We start from the raw sequence: 23,272 nt of genomic DNA, 5'->3' as shown, positions 1-23,272 counted from the left end.
TAGGGGGGGGGGGGGGGGGATCGGACCCTCGGCGACCTCTGGTCTTGCGAAAGAGCAAGGTAAACTACAGGTAGACGTTCCTACAGCAGAGCCTTGTGACCCGTGTTCTTGTGCTCGCTCGGTTCCATTGCTTTATTCCGTCATGCCGTGCCGTGTCTCAGTGGACGCATTCTCGATGGTGTGAAATATGTACAGTACATTCCATAGTTGCGATAGCGTCAGGCCGCTGGATTCACAGTGTGGTTCAGAGACGATCACTCGCCCTGTACGGGAGCTCCTGCTTACTCTCCATGCAAGAGCCAATTGCTGGCAAGACAGGAAATGCTGTTAGCAGCAAATGTTTTGATGCAGTGTACAACTGTGGAATTAACTAATGAGTAACTATCACCAGCAGTCTGTGAAACTGATGACCAGTTGATCAGTGGAAAATGTGGAGGGCTCGTGAAACTCTCCGGCAATGCTTTAGAACGTTGGGCAAACGGAGCTGTGCGTCTGACGCTACGGCCTGCAGTTTGGTTTCTCAAAGGAAGCAGAATTATGATCAGTTAGCCTGCCTCGCAGCGATACCGCTTTACTGAAGAAGGCTGAAGGTCGACAGTCGTTACAGTAGCATCCTCCGGCCTTCGAATGACTTCAGACAGGTTACAAAAGCTGTGTCGTTTTAGTCTCTCGTTCACTACCTCCACCGCACCTCTGCTGCCAGTCTGACGCAAACAGGGATTAACTGCGACGTGAACGAGGTGGCATCTGTAATGCACCCAAGACTTTGCTGCACTGCATACAAACTGGAAATCTTTCTCCTTCTTCACAAACATGAGGTATGACAACCTGAGCTCCTTTCAGACAAAACAGGCACAGACATTGCCTGGCTCCTCCATTCAGAGGAAGAGGAGGAGTTAAGAGGTACATTTGTCTAAACAGGTCCAATTATTTTTCAAGTTCAGGATTCTAAGGACTTCAATTCCTTGGTAGAGTGTCCAAAGGTTTTCTGTAGTGAGAGTTAAAAGTCAATAAGACAAAACAGACAGCTTTTAAGATCCTACTGTTGTGTCTCTGCTCTGGCGGGATCTTTTGAATATCCACTCGCTCTCAGTCTCGTGAGTAAATCGCAAAATGCCCCCAATAATTCATGAGGGCTCAGAGAAACTCTCCCATAAATACTAAAATCAGTAGATACGACAACAAAATCTCTTCAAATGCGTTTTCTTATAGCACCAAAGTGGGATCCTGTGACTAAACTGCAATTGTATATATGTGTATTACATTCCAGTTCTCTAATGCTGAGTATCTAAACTTTGACGTATGATGTCGGTCTCTGTCTGTCTGTGGCTGAAGGTTAGTTCTCTACTTTCAACAGCATCTCAATTTGATACTCTATTTACATATTTTAAAAAAACAACAATATCAGGAAGTACTTTTACATTCAGGTCAACCTGGAATCACAGGTTTGAGTAAATTTAAAAGAGACTGATTGTGAACTGACCATAATGGAGAGTCACAGAGATATTAGTAATGTAATGCAGACTGAAATCTTTCAGCAGGTGTTTGAGATTAAGTCTCAGTTGAAAACAATAAGGGGGGAAACCAAGAGTACCTATGGAAATGGTTCATAGGTATCTTCCTTTTCATTTCAGGCCTACACTACAGTTGCGGAGACTGAATTTACTGATATCAAAAGGGGGACTGCTTCAAACTCCAATCTCCCTTGCTCAGGGTGTGGATTAGGTATGAACTAAACTGTGAGGGTTCTGCAATGGAAGCCAAAAATTTAACATAGAATCCAAAAGACCCTGGCTAAGAGAGAGGAAGTGAGGTTTGATCTCCTCCTCCTCTGAGTGCCCCAGGGCACGATACTCGGACCTAGACAACGTAACACAACTTTAAAAATACAGCAGAATTTCAGTCACAAAATATCACATTTCTCCCCAAACAGATTATCTATCCACAGTTCCATCAGATCTTTTTTCATTTGTTTTGTAATAGTCCATATTTTGTGTTTAAATATTTGGACATCGCTCCAACCCATCCCTTTCTCCTTCGATTTCATTCATTCAGTCACCACTTCATTCTCTCTGGTTTCCTTTGCTTTCGTCGTTCCCCTCCCCACTCCTGTCCATCCCTAGCCCACCTTCTGAGGGTTGGTGGCACGGACGCCTTGCTCGTATGTGATTCGCTGGCTGATGAGATACTGGGCGGCCTGCGTTGCTGCCGGCGACCCTGTAATGGTCACCTTGCGATTGCGTGTGCCTGGAATAAACTCTCCCTTTTTGGAGATCTGAATTCGCGCACCTGTCAGCTCCTGATACTCCACGAGAGTCTTGCCGCCTTTTCCCAAGATGGCACCGACCAAGTTCTCTGGAACAGCGATCTCCACCACTTCCTTCCCACCTTCTGCTAGCTTCTCTGTGCCCAGTAGAGATGATGCCACCAGCGGGGATGAGGGATTCAGGTAACCGTTAGACACCCCTGTGGCGGCTGCTAGGGAGCCCAGTGAGAAGCCCCCTAAGCTAGGTGCGACATGGTGACCGCCCCCTCCAGAGGCCTCGCTGGCGTATGTAGCAAGCAGATTGGCGGCTGCTGCAGCCGCTGGATTGGCGCTAGCCGCAACGGCAGCGAGCACCCCAGATGCAGCGGCTGGGTTGAGGCCAAGCCCCAGTGTATTGGTATTGTAGCCATAACTGGCCAGAGTGTTCAGAGCAGATGTAATGGTAAGCAGATCATTACCGGAAAGACTTGACATGGCGGCAGGGAACCCACCCATGCCCACGAGACCCGCCTGGCCAAGGAGCGTGGAGGCTGTAGCTGCCGCTGCGGCGTTGGGTAACACCTCTGTAGAGTTGGCAAAGGGGGATCCAGTTGGGTTGGAGTTGGCCACAGGGCCTGTGATGTTGGAGTAACTGATATTGAGACAGCTGCTGCTCTGTGGGTCCTCCTGAATCTTCTGAACAATGATCTCCACGGCCTTGCGGTTTTGCTCTGGCTCCCCACTCACTGTCACGACACGCTCCTGCAGATTGATGCCCTCAGGCTTCTGAGAAAGCTGTACCCAGGCTCCTGACTGCTCCATCACAGCCTTAACTGTTGCCCCACCCTTACCGATGATGAGTCCTGCTGTGCTGTTGGGCACGATCAGTTTAGCCTGTGGAGGAGGGGGAGTGTCACTTTGACTGAGGAACAGAATTACATGCATGAGACTGCACACAACCCCAAAAATAGATACTGCAATAAGCTTAAGTGCGTCTGTGCTGGTTATGTAGATGCTTGTTTTCTGTCCACAATCATACAGTAAAAAATGGTTGTTATATATTTCTTATTTTACTATATGAAACCCTGTATGCTCGTATATGTTTAAGAGTGTGTGTGTGTAATAGTGTGTGTGCGTGTGTGTCTGTGTTAGGTCTGGCTCTTAAGTCAGTGCTTATATCAGCCATTTGTTGATCCCCGGTCTTACATTGCAGCTGCTCTCTCTCACTCCCTCTCTGTTTCTCATTCTGCAAGGATCAAGCAGGTAAAAATAACCCACTGCTCTCACACTTTGCTGTCCCTCTCTGCCACACTTTCCCTGGGGAACAACCACCAGCCTGCCCTGCCCTCTGCCTCCTCTGGGCTGGTATATTTGCCTGTCTTCAGTGTTGCTTATCACTGTCAGATAGCTGACAGTAAGTACATTTACATGCACTTTAGAAATTGATTTCAGTAAGACTAAAGCAATAATTCACCTTTCTAAATTGTCATTTAAACGCTCATGTACAGATGAAAACTGTAGCTTGACTATGCAAAACTTAATTATACTCAATACTCAATTATATTCATGTAAATGTACTCACTGTCTATGCTGTCATTCTGTAAGCTAACTAATCAAAATATTACAGATACTATGAACTAAGCTGTGGTTTAGGGGAATAACTAATTTGCATGTTTAATTCTTAAACTGCAAAGTCTAATATGATTAACTCTACATCAAACATTTAATAACTAAAAACTTGTACAACTGTCACAAACTAACCTGTTTAACACGGTCAGGGTTAACAGTAGTCTGTGGCTGGAGAATGCTGACTGGTTCGGTCTTCTGACTGCTCTGAGGCATCTCACGAACTTTTTCAGCGATGAAGTTATGAACTCCATTCAGAGCTTCCACCGTACCTTGAATCAAACAAACACGCTCTGTCGTACCTGACCAAACACACACAAAAGAAAAAAAACATAATGTTAGCATATAGAGTTTGCATGCAAAATTTCAAAATGTAAAACATGTAAACACATCAAATGAAATTATGTATAATGTATCAGCATATACTGTATGCATATTACACTACCTACAAACAAAGTTTGGGGTCTGTATGATTTTCCAATGTTTTTGAAAGAAGTCTCTTATGCTCACCAAGGCTGCATTTATTTGATGAAAAATAGAGTAAAATTAGTAGTTTAGTAAAATATTATTACAATTTAAAACAACTGTTTTCTATTTGAATATACTTTAAATTGTTACATCTTAAATTGTTAAAACTGTTACATTTTACATTTTCAGGAGCCATTACTCCAGTCTTCAGTGTAACACGATCCTTCAGAAATCATTCTAATATGCTGATTTGGTGAGCATTTCTTATTATTATCAATTACATTTCTGAATATGGCAGACACTTCTATCCAAAGCAACTTGCAACTTAACAAAGCTGTATTCAAGGTGTACATTTTATCATTTCATGAATTTCCTGGAAGCTGAACCCATGACCTTGGAGCTGTAAGCACCATGCTCTATTGTTTGAGCTATATATTTAAGGTCATGCAAACACACATTACATTTTCAAAGAAGCTATTTTTCCTTTCTGTATAAATCCATCTATTAGAAAGAATGAAAAGGGCTGTTGTAACACAGGGGGAAAAAATGATGAACTTATGGCTGCATGATGTAATTCATTCTGAATGCATTGAATTCTGAACCTGTCCTCTCTATCCACATCCCTCCCATGGGACACGCCAAATAAATGTCCAGGACACACACACACACACACACACTATCTACTAATCTTTGGCATATCACTGTCCTGAAGTGCTTGACCTGTCTGGAATACTGCTGTAACTGTGAGCACCCTAAGAACCCATGCTTGGCTGGACCTATTTTACCATGACCAGCAAAGTCTACAATTAATTGAAGCACACACATTGAAGCAACAAATTCTTCCCCAGTTTCAACATTTGCTCTTCAAGATGTCAAAGGCTTACGAATAAAACATGCTCCAATAAAGTACGCAGAAGAGAGTGTGTGTGTGTGTGTGTGTGTGTGTGTGTGTGTGTGCTAATTTCAGTCCTTCTCTTGTTCAGGAGGTGTGTTTTGTGGTAAAAGTCTGCAGTTAAATGAGTTTTAGGAAAAGACCGAATTATAATTTACATGTGTGCAGGCTACAGTGTGTGTGTGGTAAAACACACGCTGGCTGGAGTAAAATTGCTCAGCTGTAGGTGAATTCTTTTTATAGCTCTCTTGCGAGCAAGAGAGAGTTTAAATGTTTCCCTTTCAATGTCTCATAAGATAAATGAGGTCTGGAAGAGAAGCTGCTATTTTATCAGAGACCCGAATGATTGAGGATGTGCTGGTGTTTGTGCCAGAGCAGCACTGCTTGTTGTACAAAAGCAAAATTCAGAATCAACGAATTAACTTCCTTTCAATTTATGAGTTGGAATTTGAATGTAATTAAACTGGTCACAGCACACAAGAAGTTGAATTTGAATTGAAATGAAAGGAAGAGGAATTTATTAATGATTATTTTTATTTAAGAAGTTCCTCGCAGGTAAAAGAAATCATAAAATAAATTGTAACAAATTTAAAAAAAAAAAATTCAGGTGAAAAGAAAAAAAGCTTGGTCAAGGCAACATGCAAACTTTGCTTTTTTTATCAGATTTATAACAGTTATATTAGTAGTATGGATTTTCTTGTAAAGAAGTTGATTTAAAATCAATTGAAATTAAAATTGCAATTTTGCATCCTGTTTGCTGAATTGCACCAATTCAAATTTAGGATTCATTTCAAATTCAGGAATTCAAATGGAACTTGATGGTATTCTCAATTCTGAATAGTGCACAACCCTGGTTGTACTATATATTACTTTGTGTGCTACTATGACGTTGTGCTCTAATGATAAACGCACTGAAAATAAATGTTCAGTTTAATTGAAATCTGTAAAATATTTTTTAAATGGTGGAATGATGAAAGGTGAATTTGCAGGACAATAAAACTGCACAAGCAAATGAGAAGACAAGTGAGAATGTGTGTTTGTATGTGTTAGTAGGGTAAGTAAGGGTGAAAGGCAGAACAGGTGGTCTCAGGACAGTTTTAGTTGTAACGGGTGTGTTTAATGAATGAAAACATAACTATTCACAGACAAATTATGCTCACAATATTCAGCTGTACGCTTCACAGCTGCAACACACACACACTTTCTCTCTCTCTTTCTCACATATTTTCTCTCCCTATGGGCACATTTTCCACTGTCATTCTCTGCCGATTTTATTTTTCACGCTACAACATAAAGCAGCTTCTTAATGGCACATGGTGGAAAAGATACTATAGTCAATGACACAAACAGGCCAACATCTGTAAACGGCCTCATTCACATTAATCTACCACGGTGTAGCTCTCCGTCAGACCTTCTGCATAATATTCAGAAAACGTACAAGCTTGTTGTTTTCTAGTATTCTAGATTTTCAGCTTGCAAAAATCTACTGGTGTTAAAAAACGTTTATCAGTGGGATTGAAGATTGCATAAAAAAATGCTGATGTAAAACTCATCCTTCATTCCTAAAAATAAAGACTCCAGTTATGACCAAAAATATTGTTACAGATTGATGTCACAAAAGAACCTCGAACATTTTTTTTTATCTCTAAAAATCCAGTGCAAAATTGTTACTGATACTTTGAATGATCTTTTTTTCAAGAGTGTTTAGTGTGAAAGAGATTTATGCATGGCACCATTAACTCCGCCATCTGTTGCACAGTAAATAAAATGATTTAACTGTGAGGATTTATAACACAGATCTAATAACATAAATTATAAATAGATGAGGTAAAGTGAACTCTTTCAATTAAAACAAACAAAAAACAATATGTGCCAAGCTCTGAAATAAGTAATGTTCATCATTATTTAAGCCAGACAGAAGATTTGATTCATACCTGGGTAGAAGTCTTTAGATTTGGACAGTTTGATGGTGGCTCCAGTCTCTTTCTGAAGCTGGACGATGGTTTGCCCCCCTTTACCGATGATTGAACCAGCGGCATAGCTGGGAATCAACACCTTCAGGAAATATTCACCCTCCTCTGCATATGCACACAAAAAAAAACAAACACAAAGTTACAGATAAAAGCATCTAAATTCTAATATTTTTTTTTTAGAAATAAGAAAGGTCTGAGGTGTACATTCACTGTATATCACAGTTACTAATTATACATTTATTTTACAGTGCTGTTCCACATGTACTTATTATAGTGATTACAATAACTGGGTAATAACTACGTACTAACCCTGAACCTACCACAATCCTAATCTTAACCCATGTAGTTACCTTATATTACCCATTCATTTCTTAGGTAAGTACATTGTACGTACAAAATAAAGTACAACCATAATACTGTTTAAATATAATTGAATATTCCTTTTTGTTTTTATGCAATCTGTAGTCATGTTTAATTCAGAGGATTTTTGGGATGTGTTACACATTTCTGTAAAACTGTAGTAAGATTATGTAACAGTTTGAAAACCTAAAGCCAACCAGAGGCCATATGAGTGCACCATCATTACCTCACTACGGCTCCTCCTTTTGAAACAATATACAAACTAAACATGAAAAGTACCGTCTGGTTATTTTGTTCACTTGCCTTTTTCATTTCTCTATATTTATTTCTTCACTTTTTCTCACTCACTTTCTCTCCCTGATGAGTTCCTACTGATTCTGCCTCTGTCCCACTTTTTCCCCATGCAGAGATAAAGTGACCTGCTTTGGGTTGGTAGAGGTCTAAATTTAACCAAACTATCTCTGTGTTTTGTGTCCTTCACTATCTTCTTTGCCATCTTTCTCTCTCACACACACAAATGGTCAGCCAGCCGACAATCCGCTCAGATGCTCAGCATGGAGGTTCAGTGTCACAGTCAGAAGTTGAGGTTTAAGTGAGAGTGTGTGGCGGGTGGTGTGTAGGCAGTCTCTAGCGCTGCACTATACTGAGGCCGTGAGCTTGTGGGTAATTGCCTGGAAGGCTGTTCAGGCAGGAGCATATGGATGCTAAATCCTCAGATTTGTCCTGAAGAACCCAGCCAACAGCGCATAAGTCACTCAGAGGTTCCCGGGGGGGACGAGGCTTCCTTCTCCAACCACAATATTACACATCCTAAACACAACATATGGCCAAGAGTCCATTGCTAAAGCAAGGGAAGAACCAGAAGGTGATTACAACACCTCAAAATTATTTTTTTTTACATGAGAGTCGTCAAACTCCCTCACCACTAAACATGCAAATATATTCCATCATGACATCCCAGTGACATCATACCGCTCAAGTCAGGTTGAATACCTGATATACTCCTCTAAATGTTACTGGTGGCATAGCTAAAACTAATCAATAACTGTTTTAATTTGATTTGCAGCTAAGACGGCATTTCTTATTTTCAGTACATTAGTGTATTATGTGACAAAATGGAAGTAGGTACAAAAGTACATTTTGTTTGTGTACTATAACAGTGTCTTTCAGAGACTGTAGTAAATCCAAGAGATAAGATGGGTTTCGCAGACTCAAATGCCCCCAATCTCCAGCAGCTGACCCTTTACCACTGCAGAGAGGAGGAGAGAGAGTCAGAGATACAAGGAGAGAGAGAGAGAGAGACTGCAGGATAAGCGCAAACACACTAATAATAAATGGAAAACATGCAAAGGATGAGAAAAATATAGAAGAATATTATATAGAAGAAAGTAGAAGCTGGGATGAGAACGATTTGTTAGGAAGGAAGAAAGGAATATTCGACCGAAAGGAAAAGACTGTTGGAGGAAAACAGCGACTAGGAGGGGAGAGGACAGATGAGGAGAAGAGGAGAGGGGAGGGGCAGCAGGGAGAAGGTGAAAATATTATGGTCTCTAAGCAACTCTGATTGACTCTCCCGTGGGAACGTTTGATACATTCTAAATAACACCAAAGACCACTACATGCCGTATAATTCACCGCTTTCACCTGTACACTAATGCTGGCGTGAATCTTTCAGTAGTGAGCGACGTGTGCAGTTCCTCCAGAAATGCAGCACACACTCTCACAATCGGAAGGCCAGTCTGGTCAATACGTGATCAATCGTATTATCCAGACAATCCCATTAATATCAGAAAATCGGGGAAATCCAGAGAAACATAATTGTCAGCCCAGGCATATACAATCAAGCCAAGAGTGGGAGGGCCAGTTACTAGATGGCACCAGGATCAAAGCGAACATTAGCTTCAGTTGTAATACATTATCTAGTCAAACAGGAACACAAAAAACAAGGGAGAAAGAGGAGAAAAAAAAGAAGGAAAGAAAGAAGCAAGCTCACACGCAGTATAACTCGCTTAAGCGCAGCTGAACGTGCAATGCACAGTTAGAAAGATACCCGAGCAGAATTTAAATTGAAAAGACAATTCGAGAAAAAAACACAGAGCGACCCAATCACTCACGTTTCCATACGTTCCTATAGAAATGCATGAAACTGTGGAAAAAGGAGAATAAAAACTGTATTCCCATCTCTGTTATACAGATCTAAAAGCTATTATCTGCAGCATTGCTATTCTTTTGTTCATCCCTCTCTTTTCTCTCTCCCTGACTGACTGGCTTTGCTCTGTGCTCAGTCACTCTAGAGAAAATCATTTGTTAAATGAATATGTGCAAATGTCAGAGGGTGAGAGATTTATTATTCTCTGCACTGGGACTGACCTGAGGGTTTCTCGACAAAACACGCGCAGCGTACGACAAATACTTCATCTTGTGACTACGTCATACACAAACGCTCACACAAGGACACTAGCTCCCTTTGTAGGGCCCTGGAGAGAGGCTAGTGGGTACAACTGATATCTGGACGGAGCCTTGCAGAGCAGTTCAATCTGTACCTGTCCTCTGCAGCGCTCCAGGTGCGCAGTGGGATATGCATTACATCATTGCCTCACCCGACTCAATGCTCCCTGCTACACACACACACACACATGACTGACAGGTAATGATAGGATTCTAGTCCACGATGGTCTCTGCAGCCGAGCAAACACGAACACACACAGCTGGGCAGATCCTGATCTTATCAATGACCGGTCTGTTAAAGGGGAGGGTGCGAGTGTGAATGGAATGAATGCAGACACTGTTAGAGGGACCGTTTAATAAGGGCAGTTTGCAGCGAACGGAGGAAGAGGACAGGACGCAGTGGACACACGCTCAGGAATCCATGATGGAGGTTTTTGAAGAGTGCAGCCGGAGGGGAGATAAGGAAAGAGGGAGCAAGTTTATAAGAATGGAAAAGAAAGAGAAAGGGCAATTAGAGCTCTTGCAATCAATGAAGTACGTCGCACCAGCGCACCACAGCGTTGCAGGAAAGCGAACCTCCGGCAGCCGTTTTTTACAGAGCGGCGGCGTGGGGACCGTTTGACCTTGGCCGACGAGGAACGAAAACTTCACTCTTTCCATTGCGGCCGCCTCACAATTGTTTCCAAGACGACTCGGAGGTGACATTCTGAAGGCGCAAAGATCCAACGAGAAGGTCGGCTGCCGCTTACCTGTTGTTAAAAGGAGAACCTAGGGCACATTCTCATGCAGCAGTGATTTGAGAATGGCGAGCACTTTGGGAGCGCTCCTCACCCATGCGCTCCTGCTTGTGGTGATGATGTAAGGAAAGCTGGTGTAACAGGTTTTCAGCAGTGAATGTCTGAGTAAATAATACAATCTGTTGCTGATGTTTGCCAGTAAGCCATACTTACACAGCCGCTAACGCAGTCAGACAGTTATGGGCTCAAACCTATGATTATACACAGCACATAGAGTGTCATGCAAACACACAGAGGTAGTGGGTCAAGAGGGATTGTATTGTTAAAAAGCCAACACCCCCACCCCCATGCCACACACACACACACACATACACTCTGCATGTGAAAAGGAGGGCCTGTCCTAGGCACACTGCAAGGACAAGCAAGCCTCTCCTTCTCACAGAATGAATGAAGAGACGCCAATGGAGGACGGGAAAAGAAAGGGCGAAAAAAGGAAAGACGCAAAGCGAAACGGTCAACTCCACACGCGCATTCAACAAGTCAACAAAAGGGGACAGAATCTCTTACCCATTCTGCAGTAGCGTGCTGGAGGTGGGGTTCAGATAGCCCTGGACGCCAAGAGGCTGGACCGGTGAGCGATGCCCGACTGCAGGCTGATCATAGGAGCTCTGCCGCCGTCAAGGAATGTGGCCAGTCAACCTTTTTCCCCAGGTTCGTATCCGAGAGGGGGACAACGTCAGCGCATCCTCCCCTCCATACCCGCAGTCAGCCCCCGTCTCTCTCTCTTGCTCTCTCTCCCTCAATTTCCCTCTCTCTCTTTCTCTGATTGTGTGTGATGGCAATGCAATTGCTGTGTGTGTGTGTGTGTGTGTGTGTGCGTGTGTGTGTATGTGTGTGGGTGAGTGTTTGAAGCGGAGAGGCTTGGTATTGTTCAGGCAGAGGCGGACTGACGGGGGGAATCTTCCTACTGCATCACCCTCTGCTTTCCTTCTCATCCATATTCAGCAAGAGCTCCAGTCCTGTGCTGCATTCTACAGAGAGGCACCTAGCGTGTCCAATCACCCCGCACCCCTCCCCAGCATCGCACACACACACACCAAGGCTTTCTTTCTCGTCGCCCCCCCTCGCCACTTTGACGCAGCACTATAAAAGACGTAGCGCCTCGCTCACGTTTGGGTGAAATATGAAAAGGTAGGATAGAGGGAGGCTGCGGAGGGAGAGAAAGAGAAAACGAAAGAGAATAAGTGAAAGAAAGTGCGAGGGAGTGACCTTGCGTGAAAGGAGAGGAGGTATAGAGCGAAAGCGGGGAGGTGGTGGGCTCCTTGGACGGCCATGTTGGAAACACAGCGAGAGAGAGATTTTTGAAAATGGCAGAAAGGATCTGCCGCAGAGCGCCAAGGGGCCGGCCAACTAAATTACTGCCTATAAATCCAAAGACGCTATACCCAACCAGCGTGTGCGGGTGCGGGCGTACGTGGCAGGAGGAGGGCTATGAGCTTCGTCCCAGGGTCATACTTCATTTGCATAGTAGCTTTTTTCAGCTGAGCTTGATAAATTCTCTACATATCCATACTAGGTATATTGACGTGCTCTGGTGGGTGTCTCGGATGCAGCATGCAGAAGTATGGATGCTTCTGTTCAGGCAAACCGATCACGTTCAACACATCCACTGGACATTCTAGAATACATGAGCCTCTCTTTCTCTCTATCTAGCCCCTCCTTTCTCCACCACCTGCCCAATTCACAGTCAACTCACGTCACCACACACTGCAAGGGCACCTGTGTCCTTCTCTTGCTCGCTTTCGCTCTCTCTCGCTCGCACCTTTTGATCTAATATGGAACCACACAAAAAACACCAACATAAATAGCTCTGCCAAAACCTCCATTAGCAACATTAACATGCCATTTCAATTGCAACTGGTAAGAGGCCACCCACACACACACACACACACACACATATGCTAAGTAACTAACTGTGTGCACACTGGTGAAATTAGCATCAGCAATCAATGACTGTTTACAAAAGGGAGGGAATAAAGAGGATCTCCATCAATGACCATCCTCTTCGTCGCTCGCTTCAGGCCAAAGGTCATGCCAGGGGGAAGGGTTCATTCATTGATAGGATTATGTCTTAATTAACAAAGCTAGGTAGGTGAACAGAATGAATGATGGTCTGAACTGCTAATGAACAAAGAAATAACTTACTGACTAAATAAAAGACTAATCTCTAAACTGTGCTCAATGACATGCTTTGACAAAAGCTGTCATACACACTAGTAAAAATGTTCATCATAACAGCCTCTTTCTTTCCCTCCATTTAAATTGTCGCAATCTTTTCTGTAATTTCTACTCAATTTCAAAATCAAGTATTTTTTAAAGTAAATTTAAAGTAGTTTAATAATGCAGTTAATGTATCACTGCAGAATAAGCTCTGCATTGATTTGATTTGACTGATGTAAGTCAGCAATTAATCAATTTTTTTTACAGTACATAATTGGACTTCAGCTAGCTAGCCTTAGGTTTATTAATGTTTACTAATAATAAACTAAAAAGCTAAGACACTATACAGTCTTTACAGAATTTGTATGATTTTTTTTATTATATAACTTGTCACATTATTTAGCATAATACTACTGCTTCTACTTGTAGCCTACTTCTATGTTAACAAAAACGTTAATTGCACCAATTAATTTATACAAAGCATACTGCAGTGTCAGAATCAAAATATCCATGTAAATTATCTACACAAATAGCGAGTACTAATTAGTAAACCTGCTAATTAATAAAACTGGTTTATATAATCCAATTGTCTGTAAAAGATTTAGAAGTCGAGGCCTCAACGAATAAAATTAGCCTAAATACAACCCTAAAAACCAATCTTATATAGGCTAACATATTCGGCTCACCTCATTAGTTCTGAACAATGAAAAACATAAGCTGTGCAGTCGCTGGACAGCTGCACCGGAGCTCCACAGCGGGAACTACCGCGCCGTGAGCACACTCACAGAAATGTTTACACACGACGTTACTTTTCGCTTCGCTCCAATCCAAAAGATCCAAATACGTACGCACACAGTACATAAAGCGCTCTAGAACAGAACTTTATCACGTGACCTTCTCAGCAATTATTTAAAGAGCAATGACTCAGACCACATTCCGAAGATATAGGCTATGGATCAAAATCTGAACCGGGCACAAAATCCTGCCTAGAAACTGACCATACTTTATATACTACGTGCATTTAAAATACGTAGTATATAAAGAAAATTAATAGCTGTTTTGTTGTAAGCACAAAGTGATTTGCATTACCAGAAACTTTTTTCTAAACCAAGACGGACCCTAATGCTCTTTTGGATATCTATTAAGAGCTCCACACGACGCTATAGAGGGGAATTCAATCTTTTGTTCGCACTGGACTCTGTTACTGCATATGAATAGGGATTAAACTACAGCAGCATGTGCGCTTCATCCCTTTCATTCATTTTCTGCTCAATTTAGCTTCAGTCCCAGAGGGACGGCCACCGCCACACTGCACATCACCCCACCGGGTCATACAGGGTCAAGCTGGACACATGCGACCAGTTTTAATTGTAGTATTAATTGACTGTAACGCTGCTGTAGCATTTAATTTTACAGGTGCTTAAAACGGCCACTTTATAAGCTAAAAAAAGAAAGAAAGAAATAATTCGATGGACAAATCTCTCAAACCCAACATTTTGAACCCCCGCAGAGTTAAAGAGCAGATATTTTAGATAAGCACGCGTAAAACTGAACTAGACACGCGACTCGAGCACACATGAGTCTCGTTTGACACGACTTATTTGGAGCAGCAGGCCCGAGCGCTGCCCGATCTTACCCCCGGTGTTGGAGCGCTTGGTGCTGCTCGCCTCAGTCGGTGTTTCCAGGGGTCGCTTTCGGGAATCGGAGAGATCCGTGTCCATGTGTGGCGACTGTGAGAGGTGCTGAGGAGTAGAGAAGATCCCGTTCTGCTGAACTGCACCGCCAGCCATCATTTTGTCACCGGCTGGAGTTTACACCGCGTTAGCGCACCGAAAACAGTTGGAAAGCACATAAAAATCGGCCAGCGTCTCCTGTCCGAGTGTTTCTTATCGCTTTAAATGTCATAAAAATGCCATGCTGCGAGGTCGCTGAGCGCGTCCGTTTCTGCCTCGCGGTCCACTATTTCCCGTTGGGAGAAGAGGCGCATTAAAGCTCTAAATATAAAAATCCATTCAGTGAAGTCTATTCATTAGCGCGCACCAGACACTTGAGACGTCTGTCTGTTTATTGAGCTCTCACGCACACGCGCAGCGCCCTCTCCAAAAAGATCCTCGCGACCATTGCCTGACAAACTACGAAAAGATAAACAAACCAAGATTCACGCTCAGAATAAAAAGACAGTTCAAAACAACATTGTTTCGCTGGCCTTTTTTCGGTGTCCGCGCAGCGGCGCCGGGGTTTGGGTATATTGTATTGCTGTTGACGGTGTCAGTCCGTTTGTTTTGGAGTGTAAAGGAGAAGATTTTGTTTGAGATGCGCGAGTCTTGGCCAGCGCGCGGCAGCGGCTGCTCGGGTGACAGAGCTCTCGCGCAGCATCCCTGGACCAATTGTGAGCCAGATCGCCAGAGCTCTCCTGACGTCACGGGTCTCATCCTCCGAAAGAGCTTTTCAACGGCAGCAAGTTTAACTAAACTCTCCAATTATACATGTAAACATAATAGCACAATGTTACATATAGAGGTTATTAAATAAAGAGCAACTTTCAGGTGCTACAAAGTGAAATAAATTGCATTTTGCATATACGTCGATTTCCTGAGGCAACACTGCAGATTATTTACGATTACAACAAGACAACAAACGTATGGTGAAACCGTTCACTTAATGTTCCGAATATATTTTGCATAGTTTACATTTAATCCCTGTAATATTTTTAAGTAACTGAAAGTCATCACTCATCACATGATTTCTGTTTCTTTTATTAATGGAAAATTAATGCAATGCTAGCATTTTCTAGCACTACAAATGTAGTATTTTTAATATAGAAAAGTGCCCCAGAAAATAACATGTATACAATACACCAGCTACCCAAAAAAAAAATTAAAAAAATTCACAGATTAAACAGATTGTCCTCACAAATACCACATGGAGTCTTACAATTTAAATAAAGAAACCTGTATTTCACCGTCACAATTTGAGTTTCACAAGTGAAACTCAAAAAGGACAAAACTCATAAAAAAAAAAAAAGAGCTTACTAAAAATGGAACTGCTAATTTCTTCAGTCAAAAAACAGTCCCAAAAGCAATTTGGGGTGATAATTGCATAATTCATAAAATCTGCATTACATGCAGATTATCCATAGGGTAATGTGTTACAAACTTTCATAACAGCAAAGTTTCACATACAGATTATACGTAAACAACACCACATCCAAAGTAAAGTTATGGCTATATATGATTAAAAACATGTTTTCTATAACACACACACACAAAAAGTGTGCACAGGCCATTTCACAAATTCAAGGCCGAAAAACATATCACAGATTTTCAATAAAGCTCATAACCATGAAATAAATTTTTGTATTAATAGTTTCTTTTTTATGTTTTGGGCCAACAGCCAAATTGCTTCAAAAGCAATATTTTCTTTGGACCATGTAAACATTTTAAAGGAAAAGTTTACTGACAGTACAACTAACAATCCCTGGTGCTTGTAATTAATTATGTACCATTCTCCTCCCCAAACATATATGGAATTGCAAGTATCACCACATCTGACCAACCACACACTCAAAGGCAGACCCCTTCCTGTGTCAGACAGGGCTGCTGGTCTCACGGAGAGCCTCTTGAGCTCCTTGCAGTGTCTCTCTTTTCACACATTTCCAATAACCAGAAATACCATACTGGGGCTGAACCTATACAACACACAGGTGCAATCTACAGTAAGTCTGCCGTTTACTGCACTGAGCCACTCACACACAATCACAAAGATTAATAACTACTGTCACAAGATTTGGCTGTAATTGCTCCATCATGTGCATTGTTGTTGGCATAGACATCGGCATATATGTCAGATTTAAGTACCAATAATATTTTTAACACTAATGATATTTATTGAATGATTAATAGCATAACATTGTAAATTAACTAAATGAAACTTTGGAAATTAATAATTAATTATCAATTAAAGGACTAAATGCTTTCTCACCCGGAGTCCACGAAGCACTCTGTCTTTCATCACAGCGAGGAACTCCTTATGGCTCAGACAGTTGTCCCCGTCCAGGTCAAAGATCTTAAAAACTGTGTCCAGAACATTCTCTGAAAGGTCATGACCTGTCGCTATCTTCACTGCTCGCTTAAACTTAGCTATGGAGCAAAAATTGAGGGAGAGTGCTATGCATTTCATTTACTCAATCAATATAATTTTGACCTGTCAAGAAATGCACTGAGGACAATCGATTATTCATTATTAAAAGTTAATAACTACTGGCATCCAGATTAGTCTTACCCATTCCTATTGGCCTGTTGGCATCATTAATCATTTTGACTGAGAAGGCAAAGTCCTCCAGATGGTTGGTAAAGAGACAGAATTCTTTAAATTCATCGAAGGTGATGCTCTGACAAACACACACATATATATATATATATATATATATATATATATATATATATATATATATATATATATATATATATATATATATATATATATATATATATATATATATATATATATATATATATATATATATATATATATATAAAAAGTCAGAAACTTTAAAATATAAGAATGGAATTATAATGCAGTTACAAGCTGCTATGAACGTAAAATTTCAAATGACATTTTTGCTGGTATAGATATTTACTTTTAACATAATATTACAATTTAAATGTATAATATCATGCAACCAGCCATGCTTTTCAGTTGATATCATTTTAGCCAGGTGATGGCAAACAGGTCAGCAGGCTCCAGAGTCCTCTACATACCAATTGTCCAACTCTAGGTGGACTGTAAATGCTTTGTACTCGGGAGTGACATCAGATTTGCCCACTCTACTCTAGAAATATGACTGATGGAGAGCTGCATAGAGCATATTTTTCATCTATATGCTAGAAATCTCTGAAGAGTGGCCACTGGCTTCTTAGCCACTTACTAGTTACATTTAGAATCTATTCCTCTCAAACTAGAAATAATGACCCAAGATCAGTCTTTATCCAAGTCGGTTCGTGTTAAACAGCAGAAATGCTAATAATATTCAGGACTATAAGTGTTAGTGTTTAAAAGATGTTACCTGTCCAGTGGGGATCCTCTTTCTCATGTTTTCCCAGTATGCCTCATTGTTCTCTTCATTGGTGTAATGAAGCAGCCATTCAGCAAAGTCCTCCCGCCTCATGGTCTTCATCCCGTTAGAAAACCGCAGGAACTCAACTTCTTGCACTTCTGCCTGCAGGTCTTCCATAAACCTACACAAAACCAAAACATCCTTGCAATACATCTCTCAAGGCTAAACAAAGTTAAAACACAGGATAGTGTTGTAGTTAGAGAGCCAGTTTACTTTGAATGTTACTTTGAAATTCTATCAATTATGCTATTTTTGCAGCACACATAAAGAACATTTTAGTTTATATTATACAGACACTAACATATTAAAGGGGTCATATGATGCGATTTCAAGTTTTCCTTTCTCTTTGGAGTGTTACAAGCTGTTTGTGCATAGATAAGATCCCTGAAGTTGCAAAGACTAAAGTCTCAAAACCAAAGAGATATTCTTTATCAAAGTTAAGACTCTGCCACGCCCCCCTAAAACGGCTCGTTCTAACACGCCCCCACATATCGTCACTATGTGGAAATATTAGCATAATGCCGCCCAAATGTGCACGCAAAGAAAGAAGGCGTGGTTTCAGAAGGAGGGGGCTTTGTAGAAAACGAAGCGTTTGAGAAAGGCGGGGCATAGAGGACCTACAATAATGTACAGTATTTGAAAAAGAATGTGTTTTTTGAACATTAAAGCATGTCAACATATTCTGTTACACCAAATACACAAAATAATGATCTTTAAAAAAGCATCATATGACCCCTTTAAAGTAAACACAGGCAGTACTTTACCTGCAGAAATCTTTGTATTGTAGTTTATTCTTGCCATTTTCCCCAAAAAAGAACACCTGTAGTGTAGTGTTGACCTCATCAACACGGTCTGAAAGCTGTAAAGAAACAATCAAAGCTATTCAGTACAACTACAAAAATATTCAATACAACAGAACTCTGATATTAAACACAACTAGGCAATTTAATAAATATTAAAAAATAACATATTCTAAATCTCTAAATAACATGCAAAGTTGCTGAAGTTACACAACATGTACCCACCTCTGTCCCATCCTGCCTTAGAAGCTCTTTTCTCGGTCGAATTATTTTCTTCAGCTTCAAAAAAAAAAAAGAACAGTTAGTAGACTGCTGGTAAAAGAAGTCACATTAAAAAAACTGACTCTTATTCACTCGTTCTCTTGTGTTTATGCATATGTTTGTGTGTTAAGGTACAGGATGTACATCCACGCTAAAGAAAATGATGAGTCTATTCAAATAGCATTTTCAGCTTCAGTGAATCTTCTAGCCCTTGACCACATGGCAAACTGATACATGTGAATAGACTCAACATTTAAATCCAACTAAATTCTAATTAAACTGCATTTTTCTGATGCTCCTGTCATGCATCAACCATTCCCACATACCTGTTGCACATCGGTCTCATCTCATGCCAGCATTAACAGAAACACAAAGCAGACAGACCCTAATGACCACAATACTTACAATCCAGAGTGTTTAAAATCCAGTCAAGAGAACTTTCTTAGTTCTGCATAGTTCTTCATATAATTACATTTACAACAAATTGTTTTTTAAACATTTGCACTTATCAGTTTGACTGTGAAGGCAACATGGTGTCATATAATCCAATGTGAAAAAACATTCCATACCTTCTGAAATTCCTTCTTGTCCACATGCTCATTGCCATCAATATCAAGCATTTTGAAAGCAATATGAAATCCTGTTTGAGGTTCTGGAATCACAGTGCAGTTAAACTGAGTAAAGCAATGGATACCGGCTTTCAGGAATAATCGGTGACCCCTCAAGTGAGCAAAAGAAACCCCACCACACACACAGTATAAAGAAAATTAATGAGATGGTTTGGTGTATTGCAAATCAATGTCAGTCAATATCACTAATATTACTGTGGTATAATTTGGATGTTATGGTACAGTTTCATAGCAAGCACCGAGTGAACATGCACATGTACAATATGCAATGTATTTGTATTTGTCACTAAATTAGGTGACAAAAAACTTTATATCAAAAACAAACAGAGCTTTAAACATGCACAACTGGACTGAAACTGACATTACTGAACAGTTTGAATTTGTTTTTTGCACATCTATTCCAGTACACACCAACAATAATCATTGATTGTATTCAAGCAGTTAAAGAACAATAAATTGTGGTGCTGAAACTTCACAGTGATTAAACGGTGAGTCAATTTTCTTCCTACTTGTCTTCTGTGAATTCTTGGGACAAAGAATGAGAACTTTAAGGACATACTCTGATTTCTATTCCACTTTTTTGTGTCACAAAACAAGTCGTCAAAATTCTAATCCAAACTAGAAGATATACTCATGCTGTATGTTTAATGCTGCATGCAACCAGTGAGCACAATGATGCATTGACCATTATAGTATTTGTATTATTTCACAGTAGCCAGTCACTCTTTCTTATCACATTTCAATTCAGACTGCAGTCTTAACCAAAATGAATTTTCCATGATGCTGTTGATTCAGTAGTGGTGCAGCACAGTGCAGACATATTTTGATACAGTGACAAAGAATCAAACCTCAGGAATGTCACCAAAAATATGCAAATTGCCAAGTACAGAACAAGTCCTGCTGAAAATGAAGTGGCGTAGTGTCCATTTATGGCTACAAATGACTAAGACTATAAACCTGTGTCCATCTGATTATCATTCTGGACTGGCACTGATAGGACACGGTGTATGAAATTATATAAAAAGGTTAGGAAATACTTACTTGTAAGAATAGTGAGGAGAAACAGGTACTCTGTGTAAGAGATCAGCCCTGAAACAATGGTTCAGGAGATGTATTAATTATGTAATTAACATTCAATGTTAAATTATGACAAAATAAATGTTTTTATAAACCATACCATTTTTAAAATTAAGTTTTCATTATGGCACTTGCTCAATGAGAGGAAGTTAGCACACACAAACACAAGTACTTTACTAAGGCAGGTGGACTCTGGCATACGTGAGGCATGTGTTTGCTTAACATATACCAGTACCTTTGTCTCCGATTCCTCTGAACATGTTATTTCCTGCCTCAGCCCTGGAAGCCACCCTTATCATATCGTCCACATCCTGTCCATGGACCAGTCAGATATTAGGCAAAGCTTTGACTGTGCCATTGAGAGTTCCAGCAAAATCACACATCATACACAATCATATAACAGTATTCATTCAGAACAAGTCTCTTTGTTTTTTGGAGTAACATTCATTTGAACTAACAAACTGCACTTACTGCTTTAGTCAGCATCTTTTTCTGTAGTTTGCCTGTAAAAGAGAAAGATCAAGGATTGCTTAACAATATTTTGCAGCATTCCTGAAAATCAACAGAAAAATAGCTTTGAGGCCTGTAGTGGTGTTTGAAGAGATATTGGATTACATTATTACGCCCACTTTATGAATACAAGGCCTAACATGCAGAGGTGATTATGCCAGATAAACAGCATTTTCCCTCAGATGCACACTCAAACCAAAAACACGCTTATATAAATAAGAATGTAAGTGAGAAGAACGTACATGTCAGCATTTTAGGGTCTTTGTGTTGACTGGTCTCTCGCTGTAAGATTGCTTTGATAAGATGCATGTTATGAGAATTTCGTTGATAACAGCCCTCATAAGGAGTTTACATTTACATAAAATCAAATGTGGCTAACACTTTATTTTACAGTGTTCCATGTACTTACTATAGAAATACCAGTACATTATGCATAATTACATGCAACTAACTCTAAACCAAACCCTAACCATATAGTAAGTACATGTTGTTTATTAATATTAATCACCTAGTTGTGCAATTACACTGTCAAAAGGACACCTTAAAATAAAATGTAACCCAAATGTCTAATAGAATAAAAATGCAAGCACAATATCACATAATAATTTATACATAATACTGCCTCCCTAGTGTATGTTTGTTTGTTTTTGAATGTTCGCACATCCATATGGCGGCATGTCACTTACGATCCACCTTCTCCATCAGGACTGAATGGAGGAAGTCTCTGGGTGTCATGTATGGCTCCTCTTCATAGATCATGGAGGCAAACTGGTTAAACCGCAGGCGTCTCATGGACACTGGTGGTACTGTGATCTCCTCTTTCTTTACAGATTAAAAAAAATGGAGAGAAAGAGCAGATGTTTTATTTATGAGTAGTGCACCTTTATTTTATTTAGAGCTAGACTTGGACTCATTAGAAACATTAGAATTATGAATCTATCTATAGAATTAATTCTACTAAATTTAAATAATGTTGAAACTGGAAAGTTCAGTCAATTCAGTGTCATTTTAAACAAAAAGTAGGTGACAATTTTATGTCTTTAAGCACAAGGCAAGAAGGGGAGCAACGTTGTTTTTGTTAACTAAAATTAAACAAACAAACAAAATATATTTTCATTATTAGAAAAAAAGCTGAAATAATATAAAATTTAAATATTAAATGAAAAACTTAAAAAAAAAAAAAAGTTGCCTTGAAAAATAATGGAAATAAGATAAAAACAAGTTTAAATTTTAAACTAATTTTAAATTCTTAAAAGTTAAGTAAAAAAAAAACAATAAAAAAGACAATTGCACACAAGATTCTAAAACTTAAATTAAAATGTAAAATATAAATATAAAAGTAAAAACTAATTTAAAATATCAATAAATACTATAATAGCATATAAATACTAAAATAATACTGAAAGAGAGCCAAAAGTGGACTCAAGATTTTATACTTGTTACTTTTTTGCACAACAATTATGAAATAAATGTATTAAAAATGTTTTTATTCAGCAAAGGTTTGCAATGAATAAAACACCTGTTATCATAAGATTACCTTTAAAACGTTTAAGCAGTTTACAGAATTTTCATAACTACAGTAATATGTGGTCATGGATATTTACTTCAATAATGAACTCCTGGCTCTCATTGTAACATCTTCGGTTTAAATTAATTCTGTAGATTTTCCAGATTTTAATCACATAATGAGCCATTAATCATACATTTAATTATGTAATCTTACATAATTGTACATCTGTTCCATCTTTATTTGACCCTCTAACTCTAGCACTTTCTATGCTATTTTAATTCTACTATCTATTTATCTTCTTTTTTATGAAAAAAAACCCCATTAGCTTTCTATTTTTTCTATTCTATCTACTTGTTTTTCTTTGTGTGTGTGTGTGTGTGTGTGTGTGTGTGTGTGTATA

General features: G+C 39.9%; 2 protein-coding genes across 4 annotated transcripts in view; both read right to left on the bottom strand.

The window, feature by feature from the left end:
• Nucleotides 1-9: 9 nt before the first annotated feature.
• Nucleotides 10-15,317, bottom strand: LOC107746355 (RNA-binding protein Nova-1-like). Of its 2 annotated transcripts, none has more exons than XM_016560519.1 (4): nt 14,606-15,317; nt 7,166-7,309; nt 4,007-4,173; nt 10-3,139 (listed from the first exon to the last, which is right to left on the bottom strand). In XM_016560519.1, the coding sequence occupies exons 1-4, from the start codon at nt 14,760-14,762 to the stop codon at nt 2,120-2,122; spliced, it is 1,488 nt and encodes a 495-aa protein (XP_016416005.1). In that variant the 5' UTR covers nt 14,763-15,317; the 3' UTR covers nt 10-2,119. The 2 variants fall into 2 exon arrangements, with proteins under 2 accessions (XP_016416005.1, XP_016416006.1); XM_016560520.1 differs by lacking the exon at nt 14,606-15,317 and adding an exon at nt 11,317-11,573.
• A 588-nt stretch (nt 15,318-15,905) lies between these two features.
• The window catches only part of LOC107746354 (calcium uptake protein 2, mitochondrial-like), an 8,477-nt gene continuing 1,110 nt past the window's right edge, over nt 15,906-23,272 (bottom strand). Inside the window, exons 2-13 of one of the 2 annotated variants that reach the window (XM_016560517.1) lie at nt 22,049-22,184; nt 21,605-21,655; nt 21,324-21,355; nt 21,088-21,163; nt 20,817-20,864; nt 19,716-19,798; nt 19,111-19,164; nt 18,850-18,944; nt 18,035-18,206; nt 17,251-17,359; nt 16,951-17,108; nt 15,906-16,657 (exon numbers count right to left, since the gene is read on the bottom strand). In XM_016560517.1, the coding sequence (XP_016416003.1) occupies nt 16,556-16,657; nt 16,951-17,108; nt 17,251-17,359; nt 18,035-18,206; nt 18,850-18,944; nt 19,111-19,164; nt 19,716-19,798; nt 20,817-20,864; nt 21,088-21,163; nt 21,324-21,355; nt 21,605-21,655; nt 22,049-22,184 (1,116 nt within the window). In that variant the 3' untranslated portion in view covers nt 15,906-16,555. The remainder of the gene's footprint in view (nt 16,658-16,950; nt 17,109-17,250; nt 17,360-18,034; nt 18,207-18,849; nt 18,945-19,110; nt 19,165-19,715; nt 19,799-20,816; nt 20,865-21,087; nt 21,164-21,323; nt 21,356-21,604; nt 21,656-22,048; nt 22,185-23,272) is intronic. The other variant, XM_016560518.1, reaches the window with a different exon arrangement.

Source organism: Sinocyclocheilus rhinocerous, unplaced genomic scaffold, assembly GCF_001515625.1.
Source record: "Sinocyclocheilus rhinocerous isolate Xijiao unplaced genomic scaffold, SAMN03320098_v1.1 scaffold77, whole genome shotgun sequence".
Taxonomy (NCBI): Eukaryota; Metazoa; Chordata; class Actinopteri; order Cypriniformes; family Cyprinidae; genus Sinocyclocheilus; species Sinocyclocheilus rhinocerous.
Note: the sequence above shows the minus strand (reverse complement) of the source record. Positions and strands in the feature narration are given on the sequence as shown.

Coding starts and splice junctions, on each gene's coding strand:
- LOC107746355 (XM_016560519.1), bottom strand. CDS start 14,762: ATGATGGCTGGCGGTGCAGTTCAGCAGAACGGGATCTTCTCTACTCCT. Junction 7,310..14,605: donor CAAGCGCTCCAACACCGGGG/GTAAGATCGGGC, acceptor GTGCATATGCAG/AGGAGGGTGAATATTTCCTG. Junction 3,140..4,006: donor ACCCTGACCGTGTTAAACAG/GTTAGTTTGTGA, acceptor CCTCCTCCACAG/GCTAAACTGATCGTGCCCAA.